Source organism: Trachypithecus francoisi, unplaced genomic scaffold (assembly GCF_009764315.1).
Source record: "Trachypithecus francoisi isolate TF-2019V2 unplaced genomic scaffold, Tfra_2.0 Lachesis_group0, whole genome shotgun sequence".
Taxonomy (NCBI): domain Eukaryota; kingdom Metazoa; phylum Chordata; class Mammalia; order Primates; family Cercopithecidae; genus Trachypithecus; species Trachypithecus francoisi.
Window position 1 is genome coordinate 19,373,971 of NW_022681453.1, and position 22,056 is coordinate 19,396,026.

The 22,056-nt window shown below is 46.7% G+C and overlaps 1 protein-coding gene across 1 annotated transcript; it reads right to left on the bottom strand.

Moving 5' to 3' along the window:
• Positions 1-494: 494 nt before the first annotated feature.
• On the bottom strand, positions 495-21,766 carry LOC117076636 (suppressyn-like). Its single transcript, XM_033200385.1, is given in 5 exon segments — positions 495-578; positions 21,042-21,290; positions 21,292-21,338; positions 21,341-21,405; positions 21,690-21,766. Coding segments are annotated over 5 exon segments (522 nt in total).
• Between the last annotated feature and the right edge of the window lie 290 nt (positions 21,767-22,056).

Sequence of the window (22,056 nt, forward strand, 5' to 3'; positions counted from 1 at the left end):
CCAGTCCCCTTGTTTTTCACGTGAAGATCTCAATGTCCAAAGGAGAGAGGTTTGCTCCAGACACGCAGCCAGCAAGAATCTTAATCTGCCGCCTCCTAGGCAGCTTCACATCACAGCAGTCTTTTTCTATTGAACTTTAGTTTTCCTCTCTCGGCAAAACTCTTAAAATTACTATAGGGGCTTTTTCTCTCTTTCTCTCTCTCTCTCTCTTTTTTTTTTTAAACAGGGTTTTACTCTGTCACCCAGGCTACAGTGCAGTGGCACGATCATAGCTCGCTACAGTCTCAACCTACCAGGCTCAGTCAATCTCCAACCTTAGCCTCCCTAGTATCTAGCACTACAGGCACATGCCACCATGCCCAGCTAGTTTTTTTATATATTGTTTATTTTTTGTAGAGACAGGGTCCCACTGTGTTGCTCTGATTACAGGTGTCAGCCACCCTACCCAGCCTACTGGGGCTTCTAAAGCAGCAAGCAGGGATTTAAAAATACCTTTAGGCTATCTTATCTGAGATGCCTGACTGATCCTTGAAGCAGAAGCCAGTCTGACCACTTGGCTCCAGTCCCCTTTGATGTTCCTGATACAGAGAAGAAGGTTCATTACCTCAGTGGCAAGGGTATGGCCATCCCAAGGCTGACGATTACATAAGAAGATGCCACTCTGCCTGGGCTGGGGTTAAGAAGTGGGTGGGGGCCGGGCGCGGTGGCTCACGCCTGTAATCCCAGCACTTTGGGAGGCTAAGGCAGGTGGATCATGAGGTCAGGAGATCGAAACCATCCTGGCTAACATGGTGAAACCCCATCTCTACTAAAAATACAAAAAATTAGCCGAGTGTGGTGGCGGTCGCCTGTAGTCCCAGCTACTCAGGAGGCTGAGGCAGGAGAATGGTGTAAACCCGGGAGGCGGAGCTTGCAGTGAGCCGAGATCACGCCACTGCACTCCAGCCTGGGCCACAGAGCAACACTCCGTCTCAAAAAAAAAAAAAAAAAAAAGAAGTGGGTGGGGTAGGCAGGGAAGAGAGATGCTGGGTTTTCCATATAAGCCTTTTTTGTATTCTTTGACTTTTTTTTTTTTGGAGACAGAGTTTCGCTCTTGTTGCCCAGTCTGGAGTGCAATGACATGATCTCGGCTCACTGCAACCTCTGCCTCCTGGGTTGAAGCGATTCTCCTGCCTTAGCCTCCTGAGTAGTTGGGATTACAGCCAAGTGCCACCACACCCAGCTAATTTTGTATTTTTAGTAGAGATGGAGTTTGTCCATGTCAGTCAGGCTGGTCTCGAACTCCCAACCTCAGATGATCCACCCGCTTTGGCCTTTGAAAGTGCTGGGATTATAGGCATGAGCCACCACACCCGACGTATTCTTTGACTTTTAAGCCACTGAGTATACGTGGCTTTTTTTTCTTTTTTGAAACAGAGTCTCACACTGTCACCCAAGGTGGAGTGCATGGCACAATTGCAGCTTACTGTAGCCTTAAACTCCATGCTTAAGTGATCCTCCCATCTCATCCACCCAAGTAGCAGGCAATACAGATGCATGACACCATGCCCAGCTATTTTTGTATTTTTTGTGGAGACAAAGTTTCGCCGTGTTGCACAGGCTGGTCTCGAACTCCTGGGTTCAAGCAATCCGTTTGCCTCAGCCTCCCAAAGTGCTGGGATTACAGGCATGAGCCACTGCACCTGGCTGAGCATGTACCACTTCAATAAAAATAAAATTACACTGAAAAGTAAAGCATGGGCCAGGTGCAGTGGCTCACACCTGTAATCCCAGCACTTTGGGAAGCCAAAGTAGGTAGATTGCCTGAGGTCAGGAGCTTGAGACCATCCTGGCCAACATGGCGAAACACCATCTCTACCAAAAATACAAAAATTAGGCCAGGCACGGTGGCTCAAGCCTGTAATCCCAGCGCTTTGGGAGGCCGAGACGGGTGGATCGCGAGGTCAGGAGATCGAGACCATCCTGGCTAACACCGTGAAACCCCGTCTCTACTAAAAAATACAAAAAACTAGCTGGGCGAGGTGGCGGGCGCCTGTAGTCCCAGCTACTTGGGAGGCTGAGGCAGGAGAATGGCGTGAACCCGGGAGGCAGAGCTTGCAGTGAGCTGAGATCCGGCCACTGCACTCCAGCCTGGGCGATAGAGCGAGACTCTGTCTCAAAAAAAAAAAAAAAAAATACAAAAATTAGCCAGTTGTGGTGGCAGGCACCTGTAATCCCAGCTGCTTGGGAGGCTAAGGCATGAGAATCGCTTGAACCCAGAAAGCGGACTTTGCACTGAGCTGAGATCGCACCACTGCACTCCAGCCTGGGGGATAGAGCAAGACTCTGTCTCCAAAAAAAAGTAAGAAAGAAAAGAAAAGTAAAGCTATACATGTCACTATATATTTTTCAAAGCCTATGGAATATACAACACCAAGAGTAAACTCTAATGTAGACTATGGATTTTGGTTGATAATGATATATCAGTATGGGTTCATTGATTGCAACAAATGTACCACCCTGTCGTAGGATGCTGATAATGTGTGGGAGCAGGGGCATATGGGAACTCTGTACTTTCTGCTCAATTTTGCTGTTTTAAGATTACTCTAAAAAAGTAGTACAGTTGACTCTCGCATGGGGGTTAGTGGTGCTGACCCCCCACCACGGTAGAAAATCCATGTATAACTTTTTTTTTTGAGACACTCTTACTGTATCACCCAGGCTAGAGTACAGTGGCACAATCTCAGCTCACTGCAACTTCCACCTCCCAGGCTCAAGCGATTCTCCTGCCTCAGCCTCTCAAGTAGCTGGGATTACTGGTGCCCACCACCACACCCGGCTAATTTTTGTAGTTTTAGTAGAGACGGGGTTTTATCATGTTGGCCAGGCTGGTCTCGAACTCCTTACCTCAGATGATCTGCCTGCCTCAACCTCCCAAAGTGCTGGGATTACAGGCGTGAGCCACTGCACCTGGCCCCATGTATAACTTTTGATTTCCCCAAAACTTAACTACTGATAGCTTACTTTTGACCAGAAGCCTTACTGATAGCATTAACAGTCAATTAACACATACTTTTTGTGTTATATATGTATTATATTCGGTTTTTTGTTTGTTTGTTTGTTTTGTTTTGTTTTGTTTTGAGATGGAATTTCCCTCTTGTTGCCCAGGCTGGAGTGCAATGGCACTATCTCTGCTCACTGCAACCTCCGCCTCCCCGGTTCAAGCAATTCTCCTGCCTCAGCCTCTCCAGTAGCTGGGATTACAGGCATGTGCCACCACACACCGCTAATTTTTGTGTTTTTAGTAAAGACGGGGTTTCGCCATGTTGGCCAAACTGGTCTCGAACTCCCAATCTCTGGTAATCTGCCCGCCTCAGCCTCTCAGAGTGCTGGGATTACAGACATGAGCCACCGCACCCGGCCTATATACTGTATTGTTAGAATAAAGTAACTAGGAAAAACAAAACGCTGGCCAGGGCCAGTTGTGGTGGCTCAGGCCTGTAATCCCAGCGCTTTGGGAGGCTGAGGTGGGTGGATTACCTGAGGTCGGGAATTTGAGACCAGACTGGCAAACATGGCAAAACTCCGTCTCTACTAAAAACACAAATATTAGGCCAGGCACGGTGGCTCAAGCTTGTAATCCCAGCACTTTGGGAGGCCAAGACGGGCGGATCACGAGGTCAGGCGATCGAGACCATCCTGGTTAGCACAGTGAAACCCCGTCTCTACTAAAAAATACAAAAAATTAGCCGGGCGTGGTGGTGGGCGCCTGTAGTCCCAGCTACTCGGGAGGCTGAGTCAGGAGAATGGCAGGCGTAAACCTGGCTGGCGGAGCTTGCAGTGAGCTGAGATCTGGCCACTGCACTCCAGCCTGGGCGACAGAGTGAGACTCCGTCTCAAAAAAAAAAAAAAAACACAAAAATTAGCTGGACATGTTGGCAGGTGCCTATAATCCCAGCTACTCAGGAGGCTGAGGCAGGAGAATGGCTTTAACTCTGGAGGTGGAGGTTGCAGTGAGTGGAGATGGTGCCACTGCACTCCAGCCTGGGCGACAGAGCCAGAAAAAAAAAAAAAAAAGGAAGAAGGAAGATGAAGTGGCAGCTCTGGGAGGCTGAGGCGGGAGGATCCCTTGAGGCCAGAAGTTTGAGACCAGCCTGGGCAACATAGCAAGACCCTGTCTCTACAAAAAGAAAGGAGAAAGAAAATGATAAGACAATCAAGCCAGGCATGGTGACCCTCCTATAGTCCTAGATACTCAGGAGGCTGAGGCAGGAGGATCCAAGCTCAGGAGTTTGAGGCTGTAGGGCAACATAGTGAAACTATGGCTCTAAAAAAAAATAAAGGAAGAAAGAAAGGAAAGAAAGAAAGAAAATCATAGGAGAAAATACATTTACAGTACTCTATTGATCAATATCGTAAGTTTACATTATCTGTTTACAATGATATCTGACTGAAATGGGGGTAACCACAGCTGCAAACCTCAGTCAAGGAATTCAACTTTTTCTTGTAATGTCATGACTTTTCTCAGCTTCTTGGGAGCACTTCCAGCATCAATAGTGATACTTCACATGCGTCCCATGGCGTTATTCGAAGTTTACAGTATTGTACTTAACAGGATGAAAAATACAAGAGAACTAGGGGAGGTCACTTTTAGAGCTATATACAGTTTACTGGAGAGACGAATTGCTCATGTGATTATTAGCAGTACATGATGTTTTAAGCTTCAGCTCACAACAGCAACAGTAAGTGGCTAGGAAATTATTACAATAGTACAGTACGTACTACAGTTGATTCTATGCAGTTATGATTTATTTATTTATTTATCATTCAGTTATTTGAGACTGGATCTTCTCTCCCTATCATCCAGGCTGGAGTACGGTAGTGCAACTATGGCTCACTGCAGCCTCTATCTTCTGGGCTTGCTCAATCCTCTTGCCTCAGCCTCCCTATTAACTGGGACTGTAGGCACACACCACCATGCTCTGCCAGCAGTGTGTGTGTGTGTGTGTGTGTGTGTGTGTGTGTGTGTTTGTGTAGATGGGGTCTGCCTACATTGCCCAGGCCGGTCTCAAATTCCTAGGCTCAACTGATCCTCCTGCCTTAGACTCCCAAAGTGCTGGCATTACAGGCATGAGACACTGCACTCAGCCAATTATGATTTAACACTGCATCTTTACATTTGTTCACGTTTTTCTTGGCTGTAAATGGTGCTATATATAGTCTTTAAGTGTTTGTATATCTAAGGTTTTGTTTCGTTTTGTTTTTTTGAGACAGAGTCTCGATTTATTGCCCAGGCTGGAGTGCAGTGGCACGATCTCAGATCACTGCAACCTCCACCTCCAAAGTTCAGGTGATTCTTGTGCCTCAGCCTCCCAAGTAGCTGGAATTACAGATGTGTACCACTACACCTAGCTAATTTTTATATTTTTAGTAGAGACTGGGTTTCATCATGTTGGCCAGGTTGATCTCGAACTCCTGACCTCAGGTGATCCACCCACCTTGGCCTACCAAAGTGCTGGGATTACAGGCGTGAGTCACGTGTGTGGCCTTGTATGTGTAAGTTTTGATAAATTTTAACTTTTTTTTTTTTTTTTTGAGACGGAGTCTTGCTGTGTTGTCCAGGCTGGAGTGCAGTGGCCGGATCTCAGCTCACTGCAAGCTCCGCCTCCCGGGTTCATGCCATTCTCCTGCCTCAGCCTCCCAAGTAGCTGGGACTACAGGCGCCCGCCACCTCGCCCAGCTAGTTTTTTGCATTTTTTAGTAGAGACTAAAAAATGGGTTTCACGGCCGGGCACGGTGGCTTAAGCCTGTAATCCCAGCACTTTGGGAGGCCGAGACGGGCGGATCACGAGGTCAGGAGATCGAGACCATCCTGGCTAACACGGTGAAACCCCGTCTCTACTAAAAATACAAAAACTAGCCAGGTGAGGTGGCGGGCGCCTATAGTCCCAGCTACTCGGGAGGCTGAGGCAGGAGAATGGCGTAAACCTGGGAGACGGAGCTTGCAGTGAGCTGAGATCCGGCCACTGCACTCCAGTCCGGGCGACAGAGCGAGACTCCGCCTCAAAAAAAAAAAAAAAAAAAAAAATGGGTTTCACGGTGTTAGCCAGGATGGTCTCCATCTCCTGACCTCGTGATCCACCCATCTCGGCCTCCCAAAGTGCTGGGATTACAGGCTTGAGCCACCACGCCCGGCCAAATTTTAACTTTTTATTTTATTTTATATTTTATTTTTTTGAGATAGAGTCTTGCTTGGCTCACTGCAAGCTCCACCTCCTGGGTTCCAGTGATTCTCCTGCCTCAGCCTCCCGAGTAGTTTCGGTTACAGGTGTGCACTACCATGCCCGGCTAAAAATTTTAAGTTTTTATAATAGGTTTGTGAATATGTTATGGTGGTAAATGAAAAAATGAACTCATATCTACCTATATTTTATGCATTCATGATATAACTGTTTCTTAAATTTTAAAAATATTTCTAACCTGTAAGGTTTATCCGCAAGTTTTTTAAATTGTTGCACCAAAATTTTTTCCAATGTATTTATTGAAAAACATTTTTGTATAAGTGAACCTGCACAATTCTTTTTTTTTTTTTTTTTTTAATTGAGACGGAATTTCACTTTTGTTGCCCAGGCTGGAGTGCAATGATGAGATCTCCGCTCACTGCAACTTCCTCTGCCTCCTGTGTTCAAGTGATTCTCCTGCCTCAGCTTCCCGAGTAGATGGGACTACAGGCATGTGCCACCATGCCTGGTTCATTTTTGTATTTTTAGTAGAGGTGGGGTTTCACCATGTTGGCCAGGCTGGTCTCAAACTCCTGACCTCAGGTGATCCACCTGCCTCGGCCTCCCAACGTGCTGGGATTACAGGCATGAGCCACCACACCCGGCACAATTATTATTATTTTTTTTAATTTTGTAGAGGCCAGGCATGGTAGTTCATGCCTGTAATCCCAGTATGTTGGGAGGCCAAGATGGGTGTATGGCTTGAGTCCAGGAGTTCAAGACCAGCCTGGGCAACATAGCAACATTAGCCAGTGTGATGGCACCACCCCTAGTCCCAGCTACTAGGGGGACTGAAGCAGGAGGATTGCTTGAGCCTGGGAGGTGGAGGTTACAGTGAGCCGAGATTGCACCATTGCACTCTTGCTTGGGTGACAGAGCCAGACCCTGTTTCAAAAAAAAATTTTTTTTTGGTAGACACAGGGTCTCACTGTGTTGTCCAGGCTGATCTCAAACTCCCGGCCTCAAACCATCTTCCCACCTTGGCCTCCCAAAATACTGGGATTACAGGCATGAGCCACCATGTCCAACCAACCCTCACAGTTCAAATCTATGTTGTGTTGTTCAAAGGTCATCTGTATATTTATAAATAAATACTCACACATGCAAACCCCTCCCCATGGGGTTTGCAAGGATTACATGAGCTAAGGGATGTGAAGGGCTTAACCTAGGACAGATAAGTGTTCAATATGAGTTGGCTTTTTCTTTTATTGCCATCTCTGTCCCATGGTTCCCTCTCAGCTATCATTCATAGGAGGGAGATGGTGGGAACAGGTCCCTCTTGCCCTTTATCTCAGTATGCTGAAGCATCAGAGGCTTTGTCACTGGCTCAGGCACATGGCTTAACTGGTGATGCTACAAGCCAGGCCTCTGATGACAGTTACTAATCCCTGTTGGGGACAGAATTGTGCCGGGTCCTATGTTCAGCCTTCAAATTATTCTCTCAGCAGTCTGACAAGGTAGGGTAGGCATTATGTTCTTTTTTAAACAGATGAGTAAGATGAGCCCCAGGGAAGTTAAATTACACATTCAAGGCTACTCAGCTACAAGAACAGTCCAGGCAAAGTTTCTGCTCTCCTCTATCAGGAAGGAGGCACAGAAGTGAACATTCCACCAGCACTCCAGGCACACTCCAACCACACACCCTCAGCGGCCTAATGAAAAGGCCACCTTGGAGTACTGCCTCTTCTTCCCAGGGGGGCTGGAGTAGCTTGGTGGTTCCAGCAGGTCTGTTGGGACACTTGCCCTGGGGGAAGAATAAGAAAGCATTGGCCGGGTGCGGTGGCTCACACGTGTAATCCCAGCACTTTGGGAGGCCGAAGTGGGTGGATCACCTGAGGTCAGGAGTTGAAGACCAGTCTGGCCAACATGGTGAAACCCGTCTCTGCTAAAAATACAAAAATTAGCCAGGTGTGGTGGTGCACGCCTGTAATCCCAGCTACTCAGGAGGCTGAGGCAGGAGAATCGCTTGAACCCAGGAGGCAGAGGTTGCAGTGAGGTGAAATCGCATCACTGCACTCCAGCCTAGGCAACAGAGCAAGACTCCATCTCAAAAAAAAAAGAAAGAAAGAAAGAAAGAAAGAATCTCAACCCTCTCCTTAGGGGCCTGGGGCTGGGGCTGGGGCTGGGGCTGCTGGAGCTGAAGGCCTGATTCTCCACAGACTCCAACAGGTTTTCTCTTCCATTCCCCTGATCTCTCCCCTGCTCCTCCATCTAGCCACATGCAGTTTTCTTTCTCTCTGTCTCTTTTTTTTTTTTTTTTAGCTTTTCTTGCTTGGTTCCATCATCATCATTATTATTATTATTATTGTTTTGTTTTTTAGATGGAGTTTTGCTCTGTCACCCAGGCTGTAGCACAGTGGTGTGATCTTGGCTCACTGCAACCTCTGCCTCCAGGGTTCAAGCAATTCTCCTGCCTCAGCCTCCTGAGTAGCTGGAACTACAGACGCGTGCCTCCCAGGTTCAAGTGATTCTCCTGCCTTAGCCTCCTGAGTAGCTGGGATTATAGGCATGCGCCATCATGCCCAGCTAATTTTTGTATTTTTAGTAGAGACGGGGTTTCACCATGTTGGTCAGGTTGGTCTTGAACTCCTGACCTCAGGTAATCCACCTACCTCGGCCTCCCAAATTGCTGGGATTACGGGTGTGAGCCACCGTGCCCAGCCTCTTTTTATAATTATTTGATTTAGGGCCAGGCACAGTGGCTCACGCCTGTAATCCCAGCACCTTGGGAGGCTGAGGCAGGTGGATCTCCTGAGATCAGGAGTTCAAGACCAGCCTGGCAACGTGGTGAAACCCCATCTCTACTAAAAATTAAAAAAAAAAATGGCCGGGCATGGTGGCTTATGCCTGTAATCCCAGCACTTTGGGAGGCTGAGGCGGGCGGATCATGAGGTCAGGAAATTGAGACCATACTGGCTAACACAGTGAAACCCCGGTTCTACTAAAAAAAAAAAAAATTAGCTGGGTGTGGTGGTGGGGGCCTATAGTCCCAGCTACTCAGGAGGCTGAGGCAGGAGAATGGCGTGAACCCAGGAGGCGGAGCTTCCAGTGAGCTGAGATTGTGCCACTGCACTCCAGCCTGGGTGACAGAGCGAAACTCAGTCTCTAAATAAATAAATAAATAAAACAAAACTAAAAGAATTAGCCTGGCATGGTGGCAGGCGCCTGTAATCCCAGCTACTTGGGAGGCTGAGGCAGGAGAATCACTTGAACCTGGAGGCGGAGGTTGAAGTGAGCCAAGATCGCACCATTGCACTCCAGCCTGGGTGACAAGAGTGAGACTTCATCTCAAAAAAAAAAAATTTTTTTTTTAATTATTTGATTAAATTAAATTAACTTATTTGGAGGCAGGATTTCTCTCTCATCCAGACTGGAGTGTAGTTGTGTGATTTTGGCTCACTGCAGCCTCCACCTGCCAGCCTCAAGTAATCCTCCTACCACAGCCTCCCAAGCAGCTGGGATTACAGGCATGTGCCAACATGCCTGGCTAATTTTGGTCTTCTTTGTAGAAACAGAATTTTACTATGTTGCCCAAGCTGGTCTCGAACTCCTGGGCTCAAGCGATCTGTTCCCCTTGGCTTCCCAAAGTGCTAGGATTATAGGTGTGAGCCACCACACCTGGTCCAGTCCTCTCACTTTCAATGTACGGCACCACCATCTCCCCAAAGGGGCCATTATAGAGTTTCCCCATCCCCAGGCTTCTACTCTTAGTGCCCTTATGGTCCATTTAAATTGCAATTTGTCTTAAACGTTCTTGTGGCTTACAAGTTCCTGTGTGGCCCTGGCCCTATCTCCAGCCTTGCCTCTTTGCACCTTACTCCTGAAGTTCCCATCTCTTGGCCTTTGCCTATGCTGTTCCCCTTGCTCAGAATCCTCTCCTGCATCTTTCACCCAACCCCAACTTCTGTCCCTGGCCTGTCCTGCCTGCTCCCTTCTGTCCTTTACCTCAGCATAGGTTGGGAGCCTGCCTGGCTACTCTTGCCTCAATAAGGACCATTGTAATGGTATCCAGAATGCTTGAAGCTCCTTTAAGCAAAACAAGGAGACGATTGTAAGGATTGTAAAGAACGATTGTATGGGGGTGTTCTTTAGACTCCACAGGCAACAACCCTTGTCCTTCTCTCCCTCCCTCCTCTGGTACTCTCAGCCCAGGGCTTTCTGCCTGATTGTTTCACAGCTCTCTGCATCTTTGAAACTTGATTCCAAATCCTGGGATATAGAATCGAATTGGCCCACCTGTAATGAGGTAATCTCCCTGGGCCACTCAGCTATTAGTAGGGAACTAAGACTCACAAGATACACAGGGTCTGCAAGCCTCAATCCTGAGTGGGTAAGCAGTTTTACAGAGGGCAAGATGGGCTAAAAAGACCCCAAAGGTGTCTGCTATAGCTCCTTCAGGGAGTATTTATCTTGTGCTCCCCTCTTGCAGTGGTGTAACTACCACTGCCTGCTGCTGTTCTGTCTTCCCCAGTGGATATACATGCTTAGGACAGAAGCCAAGTGGTATAAATCCATCTCCAGGGCCAAAATGACATTTACCCAGTAAGTATTTGTGGGATGAAGTGCAAAGAAAGCACAGAAAAAAGGCTAGCCTTCAAGTTCTTGGCGCTATCACAAAACAGGTGACATTTGGGCTGGACATTAGAGGGAGTAGATTTACTAGCTGGGAGGGAAAGATAACCCTCTGGCTTGAACTGGACCAGTCACACATTACTGTGCATCCAACCCATTGGGTGACTTTATGGGATTAGGATGAGGCCTGGAAATGGGTGAGGAGTGGCCAAAGGAGGGATTTGACTCCTAAATGTCTGAGGCAAATATTTGCTTTCTGAACCTCCCTGCTGATAGTTCTGTTCTCACAGGAGTTAAGGCTGTATTATAATTATGTTTGTTGGCCAGGCACGGTGGCTCACGCCTGTAATCCCAACACCTTGGGAGGCTGAGGCAGGTGGATCATTTGAGCTCAGGAGTTCAAGACCAGCCTGGCCAACATGGTGAAACTCTGACTCTACTAAAAATACAAAAATTAGGCAGGCATGGTGGTAAGTGCCTGTAATCCCAGCTACTTAGGAGGCTGAGGCAGGAGGATTGCTTGAACCCAGGAGGCAGAGGTTGCAGTGAGCCGAGATTGTGCCACTGCACTCCAGCCTGGGCAATAGAATGAGACTCCATCTCAAAAAAAAAAAAAAAAAATTATGTTTGTGTACCTGTTTCTCCCAGGGGCCTTAGGGACCGTGAGGTTTTCATCTCTGTATAACAAATCCCCTGGTCTGTTGGATGAAACTGAATCCCCAGATGGCAAATGTGTGGGCAGTAGCAACCCTAATATCCTCTTCAGTACATGCTCACAGAAGCCAATCCTCATCCAGACTTTGGGGCTTTTGGGGCTACTGCAATAGACTGACCTGGTCCCATCTGGAGCAATCAGATACAATTCCAGTAAGAATGGGATGCTCTAATCTAGATAACTGCAAAAGTGCAGCTGAGTCTGGGGAACCCAGCTTACTTATGTAATTGCTTTTTTTTTTTTTTTTTTTCTGAGACAGGGTCTTGCTCTGTTGCCCAGAGTGCGGTGACATGATCAAAGCTCACTTCAGCCTCAAACTCCTGGGCTCAAGCAATCCTCCCATCTCAGCTCCCCCAAGTAGCTGGGACTGCAGGTGTACACCACCATGCCCAGCTATTATTTTTATTTTTGGTAGGGATGGGGTCTCACTGTGTAGCCCAGGCTGGTCTTGAACTTCTGGGCTCAGGGGATCCTCCTGCTTCAGCCTCCCAGAGTGCTGGGATTATAGGCATGAGCCACCATACGTGGCCCATTTAGCATTTTAAAAAGTGTTTATAGGCATTTCCCCATTTCTCACCACTGCAAGCATGTTATTCCCATTTTACAGATGAAGAACCTAGCTCAGGGTGGTTAAGTAATTTGACCAAGGTCACACAGCATGTGAAAGAAGCTAGTCCCTCCCTCCCATCCCTAAGGAAGAGCCTTTCATTGCTTTGAGGGAGTTATGGTCCCTCCTAAACATCCTAAGTTCTCTCCAGACTTCAGAGCCTTATCAGTGGGAATCATTGCTCTTTCCTTCCTCAGAGAAACAGAAATTGTGTGCCTACTATGCAGAAGGCATTATCCCTTCTCCCTTACAAACACCTGCTCTCAGAAAAACACCAGCATCAGCATAGTGAGACCTTGTCTCTACAAAAAATAAAAAAAAATTAGCCAGATGTGATGCTGCACACCTGTAGTTCCAGGTACACAGGAGGTTGAGGAGAGAGGATTACTTGAACCCAAGAGGTCAAGCCTGCAGTGAGCTATGATCATGCCACTATAATCCGGCCTGGATAATGAAGACCCTGTCTCTGGAAGAAAGGAAGGAAGGAAGAAAGGAAGGAAGGAAGGAAGGAAGGAAGGAAGGGAGGGAGGGAGGGAGGGAGAGAGAAAGCACCAGCATAACAGTCATTTACCCCTGAAATAAGTAAAGTAAATGTACCTACTTTCTCACTGTGTAACATATGCTTTATTTGAATTCATGGATCTGGGTTCAATTTATGGTTCCACCAGTTACTGGCTGTAAGATCTCACGTAACTCAACCACTCTGAGCTTCAGTTTCTTTTTCTTTAAAACTGTGGTAAAATTCATGTAACATAAAGTCATTTTAAATGAGGAATTAAGTGGCATTCAGTACATTCACAGTGTTATGCAACTATCACCTTATCTAGTTTATTTCTTTTTTGAGACGGAACTTGCCCTGTTGCCCAGGCTGGAATGCAATGGTGCAATCTCGGCTCACTGCAACCTCCACCTCCTAGGTTCAAGCAATTCTCCTGCCTCAGCCTCCCAAGTAGCTGAAATTACAGGCATGTGCCACCAGGCCCTGCTAATTTTTTGTATCTTTAGTAGAGACAGGGTTTTGCCATATTGACCAGGCTGGTCTTGAACTCCTGACCTCGTGATCTGCCTGCCTCCACCTCCCAAAGTGCTGGGATTACAGGCGTGAGCCACTGTGCCCGGCTTTTTTTTTTTTTTTTTTTTTGAGAAGGAGTCTCGCTCTGCCGCCCAGACTGGAGTGCAGTGGCGCAATCTTGGCTCACTACAAGCTCTGCCTCCCAGGTTCACGCCAGTCTTCTGCCTCAGCCTCCCAAGCAGCTGGGACTACAGGTGCCCACCACCACGCCTGGCTAATTTTTTGTAATTTTAGTAGAGACGGTGTTTCACCATGTTAACCAGGATGGTCTCGATTGCCTGAAGTTGTCGTGATCCGCCCACCTCGGCCTCCCAAAGTGTTGGGATTACAGGCGTGAGCCACGGTGCCCGGCCAATTTTTAAATTTTTTGTAGAGATAGGCTAGGCTGGTCTTAAACCCTTGAGCTCAAGTTTTCTTCCCACCTCGGCATGAGACACTGCATCCAGCACTTTTCACTCTTTGGATAATGTCTGTGATTTCCCGAACTTTAAATTTTGATAAAATATAATTTATCTATTTTTATAATGCTTTTTCCTTTTTTTATTTATTTGAGATGGAGTTTTGCTCTTCTTGCCCAGGCTGGAGTGCAATGGCTCCATCTCAGCTCACTGCAGCCTCTGCTTCCCAGATTTAAGTGATTCTCCTGCCTCAGCCTCCTGAGTAGCTGGGATTACAGGCATATGCTACCACGCCTGGCTAATTTTGTATTTTTAGTGCAGATGGAATTTCTCCATGTTGGTTAGGCTGTTCTCAAACTCCCGACCTCAGGTGATCTGCCCACCTTGGCCTCCCAGAGTGCTGGGATTACAGGCGTGAGCTACTGCACTCGGCCTTCATAATGCTATTTTATTTTATTTTATTTTTATTTTTATTTTTATTTTTATTTTTGAGACGAAGTCTCGCTCTGTTGCCCAGGCCAGAGTGCAGTGGCCAGATCTCAGCTCACCACAAGCTCTGCCTCCCGGGTTTACGCCATTCTCCTGTCTCAGCCTCCCGAGTAGCTGGGGCTACAGGTGCCCGCCACCTCGCCTGGCTAGTTTTTTGGATTTTTTAGTAGAGACGGGGTTTCACCGTGTTAGACAGGATGGTCTCGATCTGCTGACCTTGTGATCCGCCTGGCTTGGCCTCCCAAAGTGCTGGGATTACAGGCTTGAGCCACCATGCCCGGCCAATGCTTTTTTATTGTGACAAAATATCCATAACAAAATTTATCACTTTAGTTTTTAAAAAAAAATTTTTTTTTTTTTTTTGAGATGGAGTCTCTGTTGCCCAGGCTGGAGTGCAATGGCGAGATCTTAGCTCACTGCAACGTCCGTCTCCCAGGTTCAAGCAATTCTCCTGCCTCAGCCTCCTGAGTAGCTGGGACTACAGGCGCCCACCACCATGCCTGGTTAATTTTGTATTTTAGTAGAGACGGGGTTTACCACACTGGTAGGGCTGTTCTCAAACTCCTGACCTCAGGTAATCCACCCACCTCGACCTCTCAAAATGCTGAGATTACAGGCGTGAGCCACTGAACCCGACCCACTTTAGCTATTTTTATTCATTTATTTATTTTTCTCAAGAGGGAGTCTTGCTCTGTTCCCCAGGCTGGGGTGCAATGGTGCGATCTCGGCTCACTGCAGCCTCTGCCTCCCGGGTTCAAGTGATTCTCCTGCCTCAGCCTCCTGAGTAGCTGGGACTACAGGTACGTGCCACCACCCCTGGCTAATTTTTGTATTTTTTTTTTTTTTTTTTTTTTGAGACGGAGTCTCGCTCTGTCACCCAGGCTGGAGTGCAGTGGCCAGATCTCAGCTCACTGCAAGCTCCGCCTCCCGGGTTCACGCCATTCTCCTGTCTCAGCCTCCCGAGTAGCTGGGACTACAGGCGCCGCCACCTCGCCCGGCTAGTTTTTTGTATTTTTAGTAGAGACGGGGTTTCACCGTGTTAGCCAGGATGGTCTTGATCTCCTGACCTCGTGATCTGCCCGTCTCGGCCTCCCAAAGTGCTAGGATTACAGGCTTGAGCCACCGCGCCCGGCCAATTTTTTGTATTTTTATTAGAGTCGGGGTTTCATCATGTTGGCCAGGCTTGTCTCGAACTCCTGACCTCGTGATCCGCCCACCTTGGCCTCCCAAAGTGCTGGGATTACAGGTGTGAGCCACCGTGTTCAGCCCATTTTACCCTTTTTTTTTTTTTTTTTTTTTTTTTGAGGCGGAGTCTTGCTCTGTCGCCCGGGCTGGAGTGCAGTGGCTGGATCTCAGCTCACTGTAAGCTCCGCCTCCCGGGTTCACGCCATTCTCCTGCCTCAGCCTCCGGAGTTGCTGGGACTACAGGCGCCTGCCACCTCGCCTGGCTAGTTTTTTTGTATTTTTAGTAGAGACGGGGTTTCACCGTGTTAGCCAGGATGGTCTTGATCTCCTGACCTCGTGATCCGCCCGCCTCAGCCTCCCAAAGTGCTGGGATTACAGGCTTGAGCCACTGCACCCGGCCCCATTTTACCTATTTTTAAGTGTACAGTTTAGTGGCATTACATTCACATTGTTGTGCAATCATCCCCACCATCGATCTCCAGAACTTTTTCATCTTCTCAAACAAACTCTGTACCTATTAAAGAATAACTGCCCATTCCCCACTCCCTATGGTCTCTGGCAACCACCATTCTACTTTATGTCTCTATAAAATTGACTATTCTAGGTACTTCATATAAGTCGAATATATAATATTTGTCCTTTTTATGTCTGGCATAATTAACTTAGCATAATTTCTTCAAGGTTCACCCATACTATAGCATGTGTCATATTTTCCTTTCCTTTAAAGGTTGAATAATATTCCATCAATTTATACACCACGTTTTGTTTATTCATTTATCTGTCTGTGGACACTTGGGTTGCTTCTACTTTTTAGCTATGGTGAATTATGCTGCTATGAACATGAATGTACAAATATCTGTTCAAGGCCTGCTTTTGTTTCTTTTGGATATATTTCCAGAAGTGGAATTACAGTGATGCTATGTTTAGTTTTTTGAGAAATGGCTATACTGTTTACACAGTTGCTGTAGTTTTTACATCTCTACCAGCAAGACACAAAGGTTCCAGTTTCTCCACATTCTCACTGAGAATTGTTATTTTCTGTTTTTTAAAAAATAACGTCCTGTATTTTAAAACATCCATCCTAATAAATGTGAAGCAATGTCTTTCTGTAGTTTTTATTTGTGTTCCCTATTTAGTGATGTTTGACATCCTTCCCCATGTTTATTGGCCATTATATAGCTCCTCTTTGGAGAAACGTCCAAATTCTTGGCCCACTTTTCAATCAGGTGTTTGTTGTTGTTGTTTAATTGTAGAAGTTCTTTCTGTCTTTATTTATTTATTTCTAGAAGCAGAGTCTCACTCTGTTGTCCAGGCTGAAGTGCAGTGGCACAATCATAGCTTACTGCAGCCTCAAACTCCTGGGCTGAAGTTATCTGATCTTCCAACCTCAGCCTCCCAAGTAGCTGGGACTACAGGTGTGCACCATCATGCCCAGCACTTTTTTTTTTTTTTTTTTTTTTTTTTTTTTACTTTTTGAGAGCTGGGATCTCACTATGTTGCTAAGGGTATGTTATTCATAGGGTCAAGCTATCCTCCTACCTCAGCCTCCTGAGTACCTGGGATTACAGCTGTGAGCCACCATGCCTGGCTCCTGCAGAAGTTCTTTATACATTCCAGACACCAATCTCTTATCAGACATACAACTTGCAAATATTTTCTCCCATTCCATAGGTTGCTTTTTCACTCTGTTAATAGTGTCCTTTGATGCACACGAGTTTTTAATGTTGATGAAGTCCAATTTATTTATTTTACTTTGTTGCTTGTATTTTTGTTGTCATTTCCGAGAACTCATTGCCAAATCTAATGTCCTGAAGTTTTCCCCTCTATATTTTCTTCCAAGAGTTTTACAGTCTTCACTCTTACATTTAGGTTTTTTATGCATTTTTACTTAATTTTTGTATATAGTGTAAGCTAAGAGTCCAACTGCATTCTTTTGTATGTGGATAGCCAATTTTCCCAGCACCATTGGTTGAAAAAAACTGTCTTTTTTTCCATTTAATGGCCTTAGCATCCCTGCTGAAAATCATTTGACCATATGTGGAAGGATTTACTTCTGGGTTCTCTATTCCATTCCATTAGTCTATGAGGTGTTCTTTGTGCCAGTACCACACAGTTTTAATTACTGTAGCTTTGTAATAAGTTTTGAAATCAGCAAGTGTGGGATCGCCAACATTGTTCTTCATTTTCAAGATTGTTTTGGGTATTTGGGGATCTCTAGAGAGTTCACATGCATTTTTGGATGGGTTTTTCTATTTCTGCAAAAATACTGTTGGAATTTGATAGGATTGCATTGAATCTGTTGATCACTTTTGGTAATATTTCCATCTTAGTGACATCAAGTCTTTCGATCCATGAACACAGGATTTTTTTTTTTTTTTTTTTTTTTTTCGAGACGGAGTCTCACTCTGTCGCTGGGGCTGGAGTGCAGTGGCCGGATCTCAGCTCACTGCAAGCTCCGCCTCCCGGGTTCACGCCATTCTCCTGCCTCAGCCTCCCAAGTACTTGGGACTACAGGCGCCCGCCACCTCGCCCGGCTAGTTTTTTGTATTTTTAGTAGAGATGGGGTTTCACAGTGTTAGCCAGGATGGTCTCGATCTCCTGACCTCGTGATCCGCCCGTCTCAGCCTCCCAAAGTGCTGGGATTACAGGCTTGAGCCACCGCGCCCAGCCAAACACAGGATTTTTATGTGTGTCTTTATTTCGGCAGTTTTGTAGTTTTCTGTGTACAAGTCTTTTTTTCTCCTTAGTTAAGTTTATTCCTAAGTATTTTTTTTCTTTTTGCAATAGAGTCTTACTTCTTTGCCCAGGCTGGAGTGCACTGGCATGGCCATAGCTCACTCTGGTGCTCAAGCTATCCTCTCACCTCAGTCTCCTGAGTAGCTGAGTAGCTAAGACTATAGACATTCGCCACTTGGCTACTTTTTAAATATTTTCATGGAGACAGGGTCTCTCTATGTTGCCCAGACTGGTCTCAAACTCCTCACTCCAAGTGATCTTCCTGCCTTGGCCTCCCAAAATCAGTTGTGAGTCACCATGCCTAACCTATTTTGTTCTTTTTGATGCTATTGCAAACGGAATTATCTCTGTCTCTTTCTTTCTTTCCCTCTCTCCCTCCCTCCCTCCCTCCCTCCCTCCCTCCTTCCTTCCTTCCTTCCTTCCTTCCTTTCTCTCTTTCTTTCTTTCTCTCTTTTCGTATGGAGTCTCACCCTGTCACCCAGGCTGTAGTGCAGTGGGTCAGTCTCAGCTCACTGCAACCTCTGCCTCCCGGGTTCAAGTGATTCTCCTGCCTCAGCATCCTGAGTGGCTAGGATTACAGGTGCCTGCCACCATGCTTGGCTAATTTTTGTATTTTTAGTAAAGACAGGGTTTCAACATGTTACTCAGGCTGGTCTCCAACTCCTGACCTCAAGTGATCTGCCTGCCTCCCAGTGTGCTGCGATTACAGGCATGAGCCACTATGCCTGGCCTATTTTCTTAATTTCCTTTGAATTGTTCGTTGTTAGTGTATACAAATTAAACTGAGTTTTTAATTTTTTAATTTTTTATTTTTTAGAGACAGTGTCTCATTGTTGTGTCCAAGCTGAACTTGAACTCCTGGTCTCAAGCAATCCTCCCGCCTCAGCCTCATGAGTTTGAGGGATTATGGGTGTGTGCCACTGCACCTGGCTTCAACTGATTTTTGTGTGTTGATTTTGTTTTTGTTTTGAGACAGAGTTTTGCTCTTGTTGCCCAGGCTGCAGTGCAATGGGCAATCTCGGCTCACTGCAACCACCGCCTCCTGGGTTCAAGCAATTCTCCCAGCTCAGCCTCCCAAACAGCTGGGATTACAGGCACCTGCCACCATGCCTGGCTAATTTTTTGTATTTTTAGTAGAGACAGGGTTTCACTTTGTTGGCCAGACTGGTCTTGAACTCCTGACCTCAGATGATCTACCCGCCTTGGCCTCCCAAAATGCTGGGATTACAGGCTTGAGACGCTGCACGCAGCCTGTGTGTTCATTTTGTATTCTGCAACCTTGCTGCCTTTATTAGTTCTCACACTTTTTTTTTTTTTTTAGTAGACTCTTTAGGTTTTCTACATATAAAATCATGTCAGCTGGCTGAGTGTGGTGGCTCATGCCTGTAGCTCCCGCACTTTGGAAGGGTGAGGCAAGGCAAGAATATCACTTGAGGCTAGGAGTTCTGAGACCCGCCTGGGCACATAGTGAGACCCTTTCTCTACAAAAAAACAACAACAAAAAAGCCTGATGTACCTATAGCCCCAGCTACTCTGGAGGCTGAGGCAAGAGCACTGCTTAAGTTTCCTGGAGTCCCAGGCTGCACTTAGCTACGATTGCATCACTGCACTCCAGCCTGGGCAACAAAGTGAGACTCTGTCTCTAAAAAATAAAGAAATGAATAAAAAATCATGGCCATCTGAAAATGGAGATAATTTTACTTTTTCCTTTCCAATTTGGATTTCTTGTATTTCTTTTCATTGCCTAATTGCTCTGGCTAGAATTTCCAGAACTATGTTAAATAGAAGCAGCAAAAGTGGGCATCTAGGCCAGGCGTGGTGGCTCACGCCTATAATCCCAGCACTTTGGGAGCCCGAGGTGGGCTGGATCACCTGAGGTCAGGAGTTCGAGACCAGCCTGGCCAACAGGGGGAAACCCCGTCTCTACTGAAAATACAAAAATTAGCTGGGCGTGGTGGCAGGCGCCTGTAATCCCGGCTACTCAGGAGGCTGAGGCAGGAGAATGGTGTGAACCCGGGAGGCGGAGCTTGCAGTGAGCTGAGATCCGGCCACTGCACTCCAGCCTGGGCGACGGAGCGAGACTCCGTCTCAAAAAAAAAAAAGAATCCATCGGGGCAATCCATTGTAGGCCGGTGTTCATAGGATTGTCCCATAGTGCACTTAGGCGGGGGTATGTGGCATAAGGGTTAGTGGTATTTGTACAGTTCCAGGCCCTTTTTGACGGAACACAATTGAGGTAGCTTAAGTTAGAGAGAGACCAGGCTCTGTGGGGTAACCTTGGCCACCACTCGGCTGTGGAGGCGTTGACTGTTAGGGTTTGGTGACAAGTGCTTTCACCTACAATGCAATGGGTTTTATTAGTCCACTTGTAGGATATGCACACCATCCCTTTTACAGGGTTGGTAAGTGTCCAGGACTGCGGGCATTCCTGAGGAGTGAAAGTGAGGCTGTAGTTTTGCGATATTAGTAAGGGAGAATGTCTATCCCATACCATGGCCACTGTTCACTCATACGGGCTCCCCTGCATACCCAGCAATTGGACACATTCATGGTAAGCACGATGCATTCTCCTAGATCTACAAACAGGTTTTTCTTGGCTTGGGAAGGGATATGTCTGCTCGTAGTTTTTTTTTTTTTTTTTTTTTTTTTTTTTTTTTTGAGACAGAGTCTCGCTCTGTCGCCCAGGCTGGAGTGCAGTGGCCGGATCTCAGCTCACTGCAGCTCTGCCTCCGGGTTTACGCCATTCTCCTGCCTCAGCTCCCGAGTAGCTGGGACTACAGGCGCCCGCCACCTCGCCCGGCTAGTTTTTGTAGTTTTAGTAGAGACGGGGTTTCCCCGTGTTAGCCAGGATGGTCTCGATCTCCTGACCTCGTGATCCACCCGTCTCGGCCTCCCAAAGTGCTGGGATTACAGGCTTGAGCCACCGCGCCCGGCCTGCTCGTAGTTTTTTTAATACAGGGATGGAAATACTATGGGTGGTTTTTGGGTGATAGTTGTTGGCTTTTACTTTTGCTTTGGCTATAAACTGTTCTCTCTTTATGTCCTCTAGCACTTGAGTGTTTACTCCCCGGTGTCCAATTTTGGTGAAGCAAAGCCACTGCTTCCCTTTGGGGCATATAACCCCATTATGACTGCCAGATACTCCTAGATTTTTTACTTTATAATAACTTTTCCCTGATTCAACACATTTTTCAACTAAGGTTCCATAGCAGGATCTTTCTATATGGGTATGGTAAGTAAAGGACTGTTGCATTTTTTCCTCCATAGTAGAAAGACTGATAACACTCACGGCAACTTGAAGGGCTGCTGTGGACAGCAGGCTGGCTACTGACAGCATTAGGATTGTGATGAGGGATATTCCTGTATTAAGGCTTTTGGTTGGGGCCAGGCACGGTGGTTCACGCCTGTAATCCCAGCACTTTGGGAGGCGGAGGCAGGTGGAACACGAGGTCAGGAGTTCAAGACCAGTCTGGCCAACATGGTGAAACCCCATCTCTACTAAAGATACAAAAAATTAGCCTGGCGTGGTGGTGCACGCCTGTAATCCCAGCTACTAGGGAGGCTGAGGCAGTAGAATTGCTTGAACCTCGGAGGTGGAAGTTGCAGTGAGCCAAGATAGCAGCACTGCATTCCAGACTGGGCAACAGGGTGAGACTCCGTCTCAAAAAAAGAAAAAAAAAGACTTTTGGTTGGAAGTGAGGCATAGCAAGTGGTTGGGTAGATACAGGCCATTTCTGGAAGCAGGTAATTAGTCTTCCCTGTGTTTATGCTTTCTAGGGGGTTTTTGGTTTTAAGAAAGTTTTTTGGTTAATTTCAGCGTGGTAGGAGAAATTGTGCTTGATGACCACTTAACTGTTAATGTTTTGGAGGAAGACGTAGCCTTCCGGATGAGTTTAACCCTGGTGTGATGGATCCAGTGGGGGAGTCCTTGGACTCTCACTACAGTTGGCATGCTGAGTATCACAGTGTAGGGGCCCGTCCACTTCGGTCGCAGCTTTTTGTGAGGGTCGGATTGGCAGATG